The sequence below is a fragment of the Apodemus sylvaticus genome, chromosome 20 (genome assembly GCF_947179515.1).
Source record: "Apodemus sylvaticus chromosome 20, mApoSyl1.1, whole genome shotgun sequence".
In the NCBI taxonomy this organism is placed as follows: domain Eukaryota; kingdom Metazoa; phylum Chordata; class Mammalia; order Rodentia; family Muridae; genus Apodemus; species Apodemus sylvaticus.
Genome location: NC_067491.1, coordinates 26,769,707 through 26,783,337, shown reverse-complemented (window position 1 = coordinate 26,783,337; position 13,631 = coordinate 26,769,707). Strand labels below are relative to the sequence as shown.

Below are 13,631 nucleotides of genomic sequence, written 5' to 3'. Positions count from 1 at the left end.
CGAGGATGTGAAGAAAGAGGAACACTCCTCCACTGCTGGTGAGATTGCAAGCTGGCATAACCTCTCTGGCTGTTCCTCAGAAAACTGGGCATGACACTTCCAGAGGACCCTGCCATACCACTCCTGGGCATATACCCACAGAATTTCCCAGCATGTTATAAGGACACATGTTCTACTATGTTCATAGCAGCCCTATGTATAATAGACAGAAGCTAGAAAGAACACAGATGTCCTTCAGCAGAGGAATGGATACAGAAAATGTGGTATATTTACACAAGGGAATACTACTCAGCTATTAAAAACAATTAATTCATGAAATTCTTAGGCAAATGGGTAGAACTGGAAAATATCATCCTAAGTAAGATAAACCAATCACAAAAGAACACACATGGTATGCAGCCACTAATAAATGGATATTAGCCCAGAAGCTTGGAATATCCAAGACACAATTCACATATCAAATGATGCCCAAGAAGAAGGAAGGAGAGATCCCGGTCCTGGAAAGGTTTGATGTAACAGTGTAGGGGAATACCTGGACAGGGAAGTGGGAGGGGGTTGATTGGAGAACCGGGAGAGGAGAGGGCTTATGGGATTTTTCAGGGATGGGGAACCAGGAAAGGGGAAATCTTTTGAAATGTAAATAAAGGATATATTTAATAAAAAGGAGAGTTTTCAACAATCTTAATTGTAAATAATATAAGTTATTTTATTCATTCATAGATAAATTATTAATTTTATAAATTAACAGACTCAAATTACTTCTCATCTGAATCACTTGATGTATTTCTTCGGCCTCTCTCTCTTTCTCTCTGTCTCTCTGTCTCTCTGTCTCTCTCTCTCTCTCTCTCTCTCTCTCTCTCTCTCTCTCTCTCTCGTTCTCTCATTCTCTCGCTCTCTCACTTTCCTGTTTTCTTTCCTGACCCATTTACTCTTACAGTTTCCTGACCCAAACCTAGACTGTATCCCACAAACACAGTACAAACGATCTCACCAAGCATGAGAGTATAATAAAAATCTCCCACACCACCATTTCAGTTACTCAAGTGGCATTATGATGATAAAACCCAGTAACCAAACCATGCGTCTAGACATGTCTCAGTGTATCAGGTCAAGTTCAGAATGCCATGGCATTTATTATTTGTTTTGAAAAAAATTACTATTCTTCGATATTTCTCTTCTCATTTTCTCTTCATGTGCTCTGAAAATTTTTTGAAATTTAGCTATTTAGATTTTATTTGGGATACTGCTTCCGTAGCGCCTCTTCTTTCTCATTCTATGCTAAAACACCCTTTGACAGTATTTTAAATGAAATTTATCAGCTTTTCAATATATGCATCATCTTTGGCCTGAGAATAAATGCAACAAGCACTTGATTAAGGACACTGTTGTTGAGAAGTTAGTAACTGCATGGTCAACAGTTTAAACTGAACGAACAATCTATCTAAGCTCTAAGTATCATGCTATAAAATTAGAGTCTTCGTAAATAATCTGAATCATGAACTGTGATTTATATAGTATGATTTATATTGCCTTTCAGAGTAGGTAAGACATGCCTTACCGATTTGACATCAATCAGGTAGAATGTTGGTCCAGTTATGACAGCAGGTTCACTCCAGCTGATATTGATACTAAAGGGGGATGTTGCGACCACATGCACATTTTCAGGAGGGCCGTCTGGAGCTACAACAATAGAAAATCAATTACTCTGTCACATTAGTACTCGATACAGTATAAAAGAAAGGACCATGAAAAATGGATAGTCACATGAATTAATTTTACATTAATTTACAGATCATAAACAGGCTCCAAGTTAGTCATGAGACTGGATTTTTAAGAAGCTAGTTGCTATACACAAATGACTTCCACATACAAATAAATAATTAAAATCATAACACGTGATATTTAAATTTGACCTATGATTTTTAAAATAAAGCTTTATCATAATTATATCATTTGTCTAAAAAAGTCTATCTCATTTAGAAGTAAATAACTTGACACAGCTGTTTTGAAAAGACTCTTACATGGACAGTTAACCATTGAAAGAGGCAAAAATTCATATATGGTGACTATTATAAAATGTTGACATTGTTTAAAATATCACCATGGGAATGCAAACTGCATTCATTGTGTGTTTTCATTGAGGGGCAGAATGAGAAACAGCTATGCAGTCACTCTGCTCTTTACTAGAAGCATGAACCTCTGTTATATTCATGAGCCATCCTAATTTAGAAAATGTATTGAAATGAGACCTGAGTGTGTTCAGTTGTTGAAATAACTAGAATCAGAAGGGTAAGGAGAATACTGAAAAGTCTTTGACATGGATGAATGTAGCCTAATTGCCAGGCCCAGAGACTCAGGCCAATTGTTCCGATTTAAATGTTTAAATCCAAAACAGCAATCATTACTAACTGTGTTCTGTCATATCTACTCTGAGAAGATATAAAATGAGCATGAGACATCACTTTCTTAAATATTTTCTAACCTTTGGAAAGTAACAAGCTGTATACTCTTGTTTGAATGATGACCTCGATTTCACTATCATGCCTATACTTGATAGCATTTTTTTTAATTTATAATTTTTTTATTCAATATATTTTTATTTACATTTCAAATGATTTCCCATTTCCTGGCTCCCCACTCCCCGAAAGTCCCATAAGCCCTCTTCCCTCCCCCTGTTCCCCCATCCACCCCCTCCCACTTCCCTGTTCTGGTATTGCCCTATACTGCTGCACTGAGACTTTCCAAAACCAGGGGCCCACTTTTCTTGGACACCATTCGATATGTGGATTATGACTTGGGTAATCCAAATTTCTTGTCCTCTTATCAGTGAGTGCATACCATGATTGATCTTAGTGTAAAAACCAGATATGTCAGAGTAGCTGTTCTAGGGGTTGGTACTACAGTGTCTATCAGTGAGACGTGATGAAGAGCAGAGTTGATGGATGTAAAGGTTAACTAGAAAATGCAAACCATCTAGCATGAGGGAGCAAAGGAAAAGTTGTTACTGTAAGTGGAACTAGCAATTGAGGTAAAGCTTCATGGAAGGTAGGACCATAGCTAGGCCTTGGGTGATGGGGAGGGTTTCAACTCAGAAGGACAGGGTTACTGAGACTTCTATGTTCAGGAGCTATAACAAAGCAATGACGATGACACAAATAATTCTATAGAAACAGAATTAGATTCCTGTATTAATGTGCTTAACCTCCATCCTATGTGTTATTTTGCACATCCCTTTTCACTGTAAAATGTCTTAGGGTTTCTGTTGCTCTGGTGAAATACATGACCAAAGTAGCTTAGGGAGAAAACAATTCATTTGGCTTCCACATCCATATTGCTGTTTGTTATGGTAGGAAGTGAGGACAGGAGTTCAAACAGGCCAGGGACCTGAAGGCAGGAGCTGATGTGAGGCCATGGAGGTGTGCTGCTTACTGGCATGCTCCACAGAGCTTACTCAGCCTGATTTCTTATAGAACCCAGGACCGCCAGCACAGGGATGGCAGCAGTCACAATGGACTGATCCCTCCCTCCCCCGCACCACCAATCCTTAATTTAGAAAATGCTCTACAGTAGTAACTTATGGAGGCATTTCCTTAATCGAGGTTTTATCCTCTCAGATGACTTCAGACTGTGTCAAGATGACATAAAACATTAAATATGACTTAATACTCTTCTCCATTCCTTATATCACAATACCAAGACACTGCTGCTTAGGATTTCTCTGCAAAGGCTACAGATCTATTACACTGGAAATGAGCCCCTAATGCCCACTGGGCTGCCAGGGAATCATGATGCATCCAGAATCTCTAAATTCAGGAAATGGAGGTGTTACAGAAAGAGCAAGAGTCATGAAATTAAATGGCAGAAATAATCCCCAAAGAGCAACTTGGAGACGTAGTTACAGAGTGCTTGATCTCTGCACTGAAGAATTTGAGTTCATTGTGTTTAATAACAGATTGACACAATTAGGGGAGGAGTATTTTTTGAGTATTAGGGAAGAAACTCAGGTCACTGAGGAGAAACATACACTTTATGTGAATCAACTCAAGCCATTATTAATGGACAATAAAATTGACTGATGCCATGATGCTGAATTTCTCAGGCTCTGGGAAAATGACTTAAGCATTTAGATAATTCCTTATATACTGAGATGCCCTCCATAGGCGGGTGTACAGAGCAAGTGAATAATATGCTCTAAAGAGACCGAAGTTGATTTTAAGAACAGATAGGTGTATATGGCATTGGTGCATTTTGAGTGTGCTCCTTTAAAATTTAGGTGTGAAAACATCACCAAGTTACAGTACTAAGAAATGTAGCCTGTAAGGAAGGATCTGAGGCCATGAGAGCCCTTAATAGACTGAGTATGTTTAAGGATCATATACAAGAAGCTTCACAGAGTATTCAGTTAATCTGCCCTTCAGCCTCCCATCTTGTGAAGATGTAACATTTCTCCTCCCCAGGGAATGCAGCCCTCACCAGATGATCAAATATTTGGGTGTTACTATCTTTCACTTTTCATCCTCTAGAACTATTAGGAGTAGATAAATATGTATTCTTTATTAGTTATTTAGTGTAGGCATAACAGCAGAAGGCTAAGGTGGAATTTGGGTGGAAAATTTAGTCCACTTTAATAATAGCACTTTAATAATAGCATTGAAATGCAAAATAAATTCTGATTATACATGGAAAGTGAATAAAGAAATATAGTCCTGAAGATTTGGCGTCTTCAAGGGCACTACTGGACTTTTTTGAGACTCTCCTGGGCAAAAATTCAAACATCATAGATTATTATCATGAAGTAGAAGAGGTCACTATAGATTATGGCTCCTGATAGCTACTTCATACTTGAAGTTTTGTGTCTTTATATTATAGAAAGCAAAAGGACAAGCTAGAAGAATTCTCTGAGGTCTCTTTTACAGGGACCTTAATCCCACTCAAGGAAGGAGGAGCCTTCGAGTCCTACTTACCCCATGAAACAATTAGATCAAAAGAAAAGAGCAATCTTTAAAACCTAGATGATTTGTCTCTATGATATGTCTAAGCTCAGAGTGGCTGAGAAACACTTTAAGACAAGTGTCCCATCAGACAAGTTTTTCGCCATACTATTGCCCTTATATCACAAGCAATTATTGCAAACTTGCAAAAATTGCAAACTAATTTAGGGTTTGTTTCTATACTGATGTTAGTTTGGTTTTGGAAATATTTTCAAGAAAATGCATCTACAGTATGCATCTTTAAGTCTTAGCTAAAGGCAGACCCAGAACCTGCTCCAAGAAAGACCTGGACTCACTGCTATATTTGTAGACCTGCCCAGGAGGGAGCCAAGCACTGGGCTTTGACTTTTATTTCTTACTGTAAAATGTCAATGCTGCAGCCATTCCTTTAATAAAAGCAATCAAAGCACTCACCAGGGAGTGCCAGCTACCCCAAGCAGAGCGGAGAGAAACATGACATTCTGAAATCACTCATGACACATCTGCCCACCCATGCAACTAAATATTTTATGTGCCGTACGCTGATCAAACATATTTTTAAAGCAATCTATCCAGCCTCTTGGAGATCTGTGCTGAAATGTCATTTCTTGAACTCTCCGAAGTTGTTCTTTCATAGGTTTATCTTTTTAAGAAATAATCATTATTATAAATCAAATTTATAAATAATAATTCTAAACCACACTTGCTTTTTTCAGTGAATTGTATGTTAAAATTGACTGATTTATACAAAAGTAACCTGTGTCAACTACTTCTGTGAAAAATTTTATATTTCATCAACTAGAGCTATAAAAGATTAGAATTCCTACATTAAAGCCATTAAATGAAATTAAATACATATAGCAAATAGCTTATAATATTTGTAAATAACAATGTGTATTCTGCTGAAGAAATGCAAAAATAATTATTTAATTCATAGGAAATTTAAAAGAAATATAAAAATATTGAAAGATCATCCTCTATACTCAAGTATTTAATTGCTTTATTATCTTTCAAATGGCTTTTAGGTAACTTACTTATAGAATTTATCAAAAATGTCAAAAATATCTGATAAAGTATACCAGCATTATTTTCTTCTTCTCCTGCAGTGTGTGATAAACTATTACTATAGTCATATAAAAAGAAAATACAAAATAACCATTAGGAATGCTAAGCACTAAAATTAAAGAAGCCAAGTGGTAAATCTATGAAGAGCTCAAACGGTACCAGTTTGAAAGTTCAGTAAGTTATAAGCATCCTTGGGAGACGTGCCTTGTCTCCCCGTAAACTGTCACATACTGATTTAGGATTGTTTGTGAAATGAATCTAGTCACTAATGGGCCAAGATATCCCTATAGCCTTTGTCTTATAAATCACAGCAATTTACTCAGTAGGCATGATCTATCCTTATTCTCAGCCCCCATAATCCAATCACTTCCTCTCATAAGCGCTTTGCCCCTGGTTTTCACAATAATGCATTTTCTGTAACTAACAACCATCATTTCCTGATTGTCATGCTTCTATCCTTGCACAGGAATGTGGGTCTTATGTGGGTCAGGGTCATCTTTCCCATCCATCTGTGTCTCCATGCTAAGTGTGTTAGCTGAAAGGTGAGTCTGGATAGACCATCATTTTGCCTAGCTCATATAAAAGTTTGACTTGCCCCAAGCCTGAACCACCTTAAGAACCAATACATTTTGGTGTGTTTGATAGCATACTATCTGCTGTGTCTCATTCAAAGACTTGTACAGTCCGTTGTCATCAAATAATGTTGAAACTATTATATTAAGTGCTCAATTGTTGTTTTAAGTTTATCACTGTATGCATGAATTCCCTAAAAGTATAGGTATTAAATAAAAATAAGATGTGACAGCAGCTCACAAGGTTGAAAATCTAGAACTCTGTGCAAGATAATTTAAATTTTCTATATGTCTATTTCATTCAAGTTCAGTTTTGACTTTATTTAATAAATGTCTCCTAGGCAGTTTGTACTAGTTCAGAACCTGATATGCTGGATCATCAGATTCCTAACAAAAACCATCTCTAAGTAATGGGATCTATGGATTTTCTGTTGCAAACATATTGACAGCCTCTAGCATTGTGACCTAGAAGAATTAGCTTTGTGTTTCACATGTCTCTAGAGCAGTGGTCTTGAACTCACAGATGTCCTGCACATCAGCTATTTACATTGCGACTCAAAACAGCAGCAAAATTACAGTTATAAGGTAGCAATAAAATAATTTTATGGTTGGGGTCACCACAACATGAGGAACTGTATTAAACGGTCTCAGCATCCTGAAGGTTGAGAACTGCTGTTCTAGAGACTAGAGAAAACCAAGTTGTCTGTGTATTTTTTTGTACCTAAAGAATCTGAGGTGTCTAAAGAAGCACAGCACCTATTGCAATGAAATGCACAGTAAGGACATCTTACTACATGCCTTTTTCCAATGGTCCCATGTGTATGATAACTCACTGTTTTCCATCAAGCCCAGGATTTCCTTGGTCAGAATAGGAGAACACTGTTAGTGAAGAGCATATCTCACACAATTTTACAGCACCATGAAGAGCAGGCACTGTGAACCCAACCATTTGTCAAATCATACCATGCAGTAACTGCAGTAAGCATGATTAATGCATGTTCACACCTTTAGACTTTATCCCATAATTACCTCATTTGATTCTTAAAGGGGTTATCTGTTATCATTTCAGACCAGTATACAGCAAAACTGAAATGACAGAAATATAACCACAAACAGAACCCATCCTAATGCTAGCCTTGCCAGGTGAATGAAAATATTCTGGTATTGTACTAGTGATTTAGAACAATGCATCTTTTTCTAGAATTGTATTGTATTTACAAAATTATTTTGTAAAATACTGGCTCTAGACTACCACCATCTATGTGACCAGTAATAGTCCTAAAGGAAACAACCACTGACACCATCCTTCAAACTAAATGAGTTGAACCCTGGGGAAGGGCACAATTAATTAATGTGCACCCAGGACTGTTGTTTGTTGTGAAATATTTAATTAGCATTGTTTTCTAATGTCAACATACCTTTGGAACTATAGTAACAATGATAGAAATGGGGCCTGATTAGCTGCTCCCCACTGCTGAAAAGGCTGGGGTAATAGTTGTGCAGGAGTTGGGAACTAGTGAGCTACCTAGGGATTCATGCCTCTGAGTACAGTCACTCCAAAGACTGCTCTCCATTACAGTCTAACCATCTTAGCGATGGACAAACTATGGAATAATCTTACTGATATCATTGCTTCCTCTAGTCTCATGTTCCGGGAAAGCATAAGGAAATGTACCTGGTTTCATTTTTCTTGGAAAGAGACATAGCAGCAATGCAAAACTATTCAAGTAAGACCCTAAGCACAATAGAACATTGAGCACTCAAATAAACACAGCTCTTTTGTGCTGTTGTTCATTTATTCACAGCTATAATTTAGGTAATATAGTCATTTGGGTATCATTAATGAAAATTCATAAACAAGGACTTAAAACACTTCCAAGGTATAATTTGAGGCTATGTGTAGTAACAAAAGCCCCATCCTTTCACTGGAGATCCCTGGGTTTTGTTTTATTAAATATATTTGGTTTTGGTTTTGTTTGCTTGTTTGTTTTGATTTTTATTCTTTTTTTTTCCAGAGAGAAAAAGGGAAGGAAGGAGAGAGGGAGGGAGAAAACATAAAACTGTGGGGCATAAAACATAAATGATATTCTAATTACTGAAAGATATGTTTTATATATAGGCAAACAAAAAGGTTTTGGTATAGAAGTGGTGTGATTAAAATTAAAAACCAGGCCAGACATTCAAGTATCTTTTGGACTGAAGTAGAAGAAGAATATGAAGAATGTCTTTAGACTTCACTAAAGAAATTTAAATACAGGAAAGTCCACTGGCCTTGATAATGACTCACAGAGACTGAAACTAGCCAAAAATGAGAATTGAGAAAGATTCTTATGTTGCTACGTGCAGCAACTAGATAATGAGTTGTTTAATATGTTGGACCAGGGACAAAAAAGGAAGAAAAGATTAATAGTGGGGCATTGTGTCTTTATATTTGTGTTGTTCTAACATTGTTTGCAAGTATATTTTACAACTTAAATTCAGAAAAGTAAATACACGGCAATCCACTCGCGATTTGTTTCCAGCCCATTGAGTTGCTCTGCCCTCTACTTGTCTTTCTTCTTTTTAGTTTGTAAAGTTACATTCCTTAGAAACTTCTTTGATGAGGCATGTTTTGTTGAATTTTTTTTTAACCTCACAGATGTTTGGGTAGTTAAAATTCCTCATGAGTATGGTATCCTGTGGTTTTCACAACCTAAGTGCTACCCCAGGAATTTTCCATCCTTACAGTCTCTCTGTCTTGGTGGTCTATAGGAGATGCACATTATGCAATTCCCGTTTCAATCCATACCAATTTCACACCCACACTTCTTTAATGTTGATTATTTCCTTCATATTATGAAGGCCTAATGAAGAATACAAAGATTTTACAGATTTTTATGTTATAGTCTTCCATCCCACAACTCAAATTTCAGATATGGATAATTAAGGGGAAAAATGGACAGATGGAATAATCTTCAAGCTAATGCTTTAAGTTAAATATCTCTGCCTTGTAGTTTTGTACTTTATATATACACAAAATGAAATAGAGATGTTATTACTCTAGAGATGGTTTAAGGAGAAAACATGCTTTCTTCGATTAGGGAGATCTGAGTACAAGGCATAAAGGATTAGCTTGAACTGGCTTTTGGCTATGGCTTCCTTTAGATTTGTAGATTCACATTCAGAGAATAAGACAGTTTAGCTCTCAGCTTGCCTTCTAACTCAGCTCCAGAGCTTCTGCCCTATTCTTTATAAGCCCAGGAAGATATAATAATATCATTTTCTTATGATATAAACAAGCTTACTCTTGTGATTAATGTTTTGACATTTTTTTATTATTCAATTTATGAACAATTAAACTTCAAACTAACCATCAAGCACTAACTCTTTCTTAAGACCTCCAAGTGTTAGTAAGATGCTAGATCAATAAGTGTGTAGGCACTATTTTCCACAGTTAGAACAAAACCTATACTCATTTGAAACATTGATTTTTATATTATTACTTGGGGTTTCTTTTCCTCCAATTCAGTTAAATATTTTTGTCTTAAGTTATACCATGAAACAGCAAAATTCTTGGTATTAAATTATATCATGAAACAGCATACCATTTTCAAATTGTTCATAATATAAAACATTATTTTTATCCAGATTATCTGTTTTTGTAAAATGTTTATTAGTCTTTGATATACAGAAATCTAAGCATTATTTAAGTGCTGAAAACTTTACTGATACAAAAAAGATTTTTGCTTGGCCATTCTAATTTGTTTTTATTGTTTATTTTTCTAGTTTCCTGGGTCTCAACATAAAGCTCTGCTTGTCCTGGAGTTTACTGTAGGGACAGGCTGGTCTCAGACTCACAGAGGAGGTCCGCCTTCCTTTGCTTCCCATGTGCTAGGATTAAAGACTTATACCAGTATGTCTATTTCAAATTCCTTTTTATTTTAAATGTTATTTCACTATGTAAGCATACATGTAGTACCTGTACACATATGTTAATTATACATGAATAAATATGCAATAATATATGTAGTATCTTTTAGTCTTTTATATAAAATAAAATCAGGTTCTTCTTAGCTTCATACAATTTATAAAACTTTATTTTATTGTACATATATGTAATCCAGAAATTAAAATATATTTATCATTAAAACTGTTTCTTCTATCAGATCAAAAGTTGCCATATTTGTTAGAATAAAGGATAAGTAAATAAGTTATTGTCATAATTTAAAGAATTAATTTATTATTCCTATTCACAAAGGACTTATCTTTTTCAAGACTATAGATTTTATGACTGCTAAGAACACAACATATTTTCACAAAGCTAAAATACACATATATAACTTTTAGTATACAAATGATAATAGACAAAAACTATCTATTCCCAAACTTGATTTTTATCTGACTCTTCTAATTTTTTTATTTTTAATGTTATTTCCTGTATATATGACACATGTAGCAAAGTTGTATATGTGCTAAATGTATAATGCATGTAGTGTTTTTGTTTTCTATATTATATATGGTATATATACATGTATGATAATATATATCAGGAGAGGTTGAAAATACCTCATACTCAAACTGAATGTATTTTTTTTTGCATATGTTTCTGCAAACTTAAGACGATGACAACGTGTTGACAGGTAGGAAGTGACAGTAAGTGGTGAGAGGAATAATAGCAGTCCTCTAGAAACTCTTAAGCACAAACAATGCTAAGAATCCAACTTTCTAGTTCTATGTTCCACCTTTTGAACTGATGTGATATATTTTCTATTCTAATTAAATAAATTCTATGGTACCCCTAAGTGTTTCTGCATGATCTGGTACATTTAGAGAGTATGCCTCCTGACACCATGAGCAGGTAGAAGCAGGCAATTCATGATGTGCAAGCTGCTCACAGGATGCAGGATGCAACTCCTCATAGCAGAAGACAGTCAGAAACAGGCATATTCTAACCCAAAGTTGCAACTGACCAGGCCAGATAGGAAGTCTTTGGGATATACAAATAAATGACATATAGTAAGTTCTAAAATTAGCTACAAGTAAAAACCTAACCATCTTCACTTAAAAAGATTGAACCTTGCTGTTTTAACATCAGAGGACCTAATACTTGGGCCAGAGGTATCTTTTAGCTGCATTAGATAATATATATTCTCTGCTAATTTCCCACTATTCCTATTATTCAGTTATCTTATATCACCCAATTTAAATCATTGTCGTACTCTTTCCAATAACATACAGTTTCTGGTCTTTAGGGTTGATTTTTGTAGTTGAATGTCCCACTTTCTATCAAAACATAATTTGTGACTTTACCAACTGTTATCAGCTGAGGCACCTTACATTCAGAACTTCACTTTTTATAACTTTCTGTCAATTTTGTTATGCTTTCAGTTTTATCATGAGAGGTCAGAGACTTGAAAGGAAAACCAACTCTTGACAATTTTTTTAAACCAAAAGAATCTCTAAGAGTATTCTGGATACTTCTTATATCCATAGTTCACTCTGCTTCTCCTTTCAGCCAAGAAATTTCTTTCTGCAGCAGAGAGAGATTATTACAGGAGCCACAGGAGCCTTTCCTTATAGTTTATTCAGTCAACTTTCATTTAGTTGGGAAATTCCTAGAGAGTATCTGCTGTTATCAGAAATCATCCCAGATATATAAAGATATAGTAACAATCAACAAATGATAGTTTTAAAATAACTAGCTAATTTTTACTCACTGTAATATGGTGCTATAAAAAAACACACGTGGCTACTTTTAATTGAGTTGTCATGACTAATTCTATGGAAAAATCATTAAGTAGAGGGCTATGTAAGCATTTCTTTCTGTTTGAAGGTTATTTAAGTATTTCTTTCTGTTCATGCTAAGAAAGGCAAAGCATAACATTTCATCCAAAAAGACCAGGGAGTTTTAGCAGTAAAATACTATACTCTGAGTTGGAGGGAAATATAAGGAGGGGTGGTTACAAGTCACCTACATTAAGATTATATAATCAGCCATATAGTTCAGGGGGCCAGTCAAGTTAGTGCACTTAGTTGAAATTAATTATGGACAGTTGTAAGGGGAAAAGAACAATATATAGACTTCCATTTTCTGCTATCAAATCAATAATAGCATATCCCAAGGTAAGAAAGAAGAGTATGTGGAGATTTCATGTTTAGATTATACTTATTTGGCAAGGTTTATCACACATATCAGCCTAATACAATCAATCATATAAACATACTGATCTGCAGAACCTGGGAGCTTGTGAGACTATAGAGATTTGAAGGTAATCAACATGCACATTAAAGCCATAGGACAGAAGAAGGCAAAGTTAAGAGCTACTAGAAGCTATGTCATATTAAAGAAAAAGACAAATTTCTGGGTATTACAACATTTAGAGTTAATAAAAACTAATGAAAATAAGGAAGAGATTCTAATAAAGGACTGACAGGAAGATCATGGGGAAAAATAAAAAGCCCCCAACAACAAAAGCCAACGTAGTAGGAAAATGACTAGGTTTAGCAATATACTGAAAGCTGAGTCTGGGGCTTCTACGTCAAGTGTAGAGTTACACCAAACAACATTTGTTAATCACTATAACAAAAAATGACGCCAGCACTCCAGGGTACTGTAACAAGAGATACATTCAGGAGATCTGACAAAAACTCTAGATAAAAACTTATTCCATTTTCTGTAAAGGCCCACAACAGAACCTCCTTGTCATTAAAATTCATGTGTGTGTGTGTGTGTGTGTGTGTGTGTCTATCTGTCGGTCGGTCTGTCTGTCTGTCTGCCTGCCTGCCTGACTGACTGACTGCTAATAACAAAATTCTTTTTGGAAAATTTCATTTCAATTTGACAGGCATCTCTGAGTAAGAGCCACAATCAAGAAAGGAAGATAATACTATAAATTGTGTATTTAAAGGGCGTTGTGTTTTAATATAAATATCTATGAGAGGTTCATTTTTGAATATTTCATCTTAGCTGATGGCACTTATTAGGAAGGTTGTGGAACCTTTGGTGGCAGGAGGCTTTCTGGGGAAGTACATCACTGGAGGGTCA

At 35.6% G+C, this 13,631-nt stretch overlaps 1 protein-coding gene across 1 annotated transcript in view; it reads right to left on the bottom strand.

Moving 5' to 3' along the window:
* The window catches only part of Ptprq (protein tyrosine phosphatase receptor type Q), a 205,250-nt gene that overhangs the window by 67,257 nt on the left and 124,362 nt on the right, over positions 1–13,631 (bottom strand). Inside the window, exon 27 of the mRNA XM_052165264.1 lies at positions 1,559–1,680. Coding sequence (XP_052021224.1) covers positions 1,559–1,680 — 122 coding nt within the window. The remainder of the gene's footprint in view (positions 1–1,558; positions 1,681–13,631) is intronic.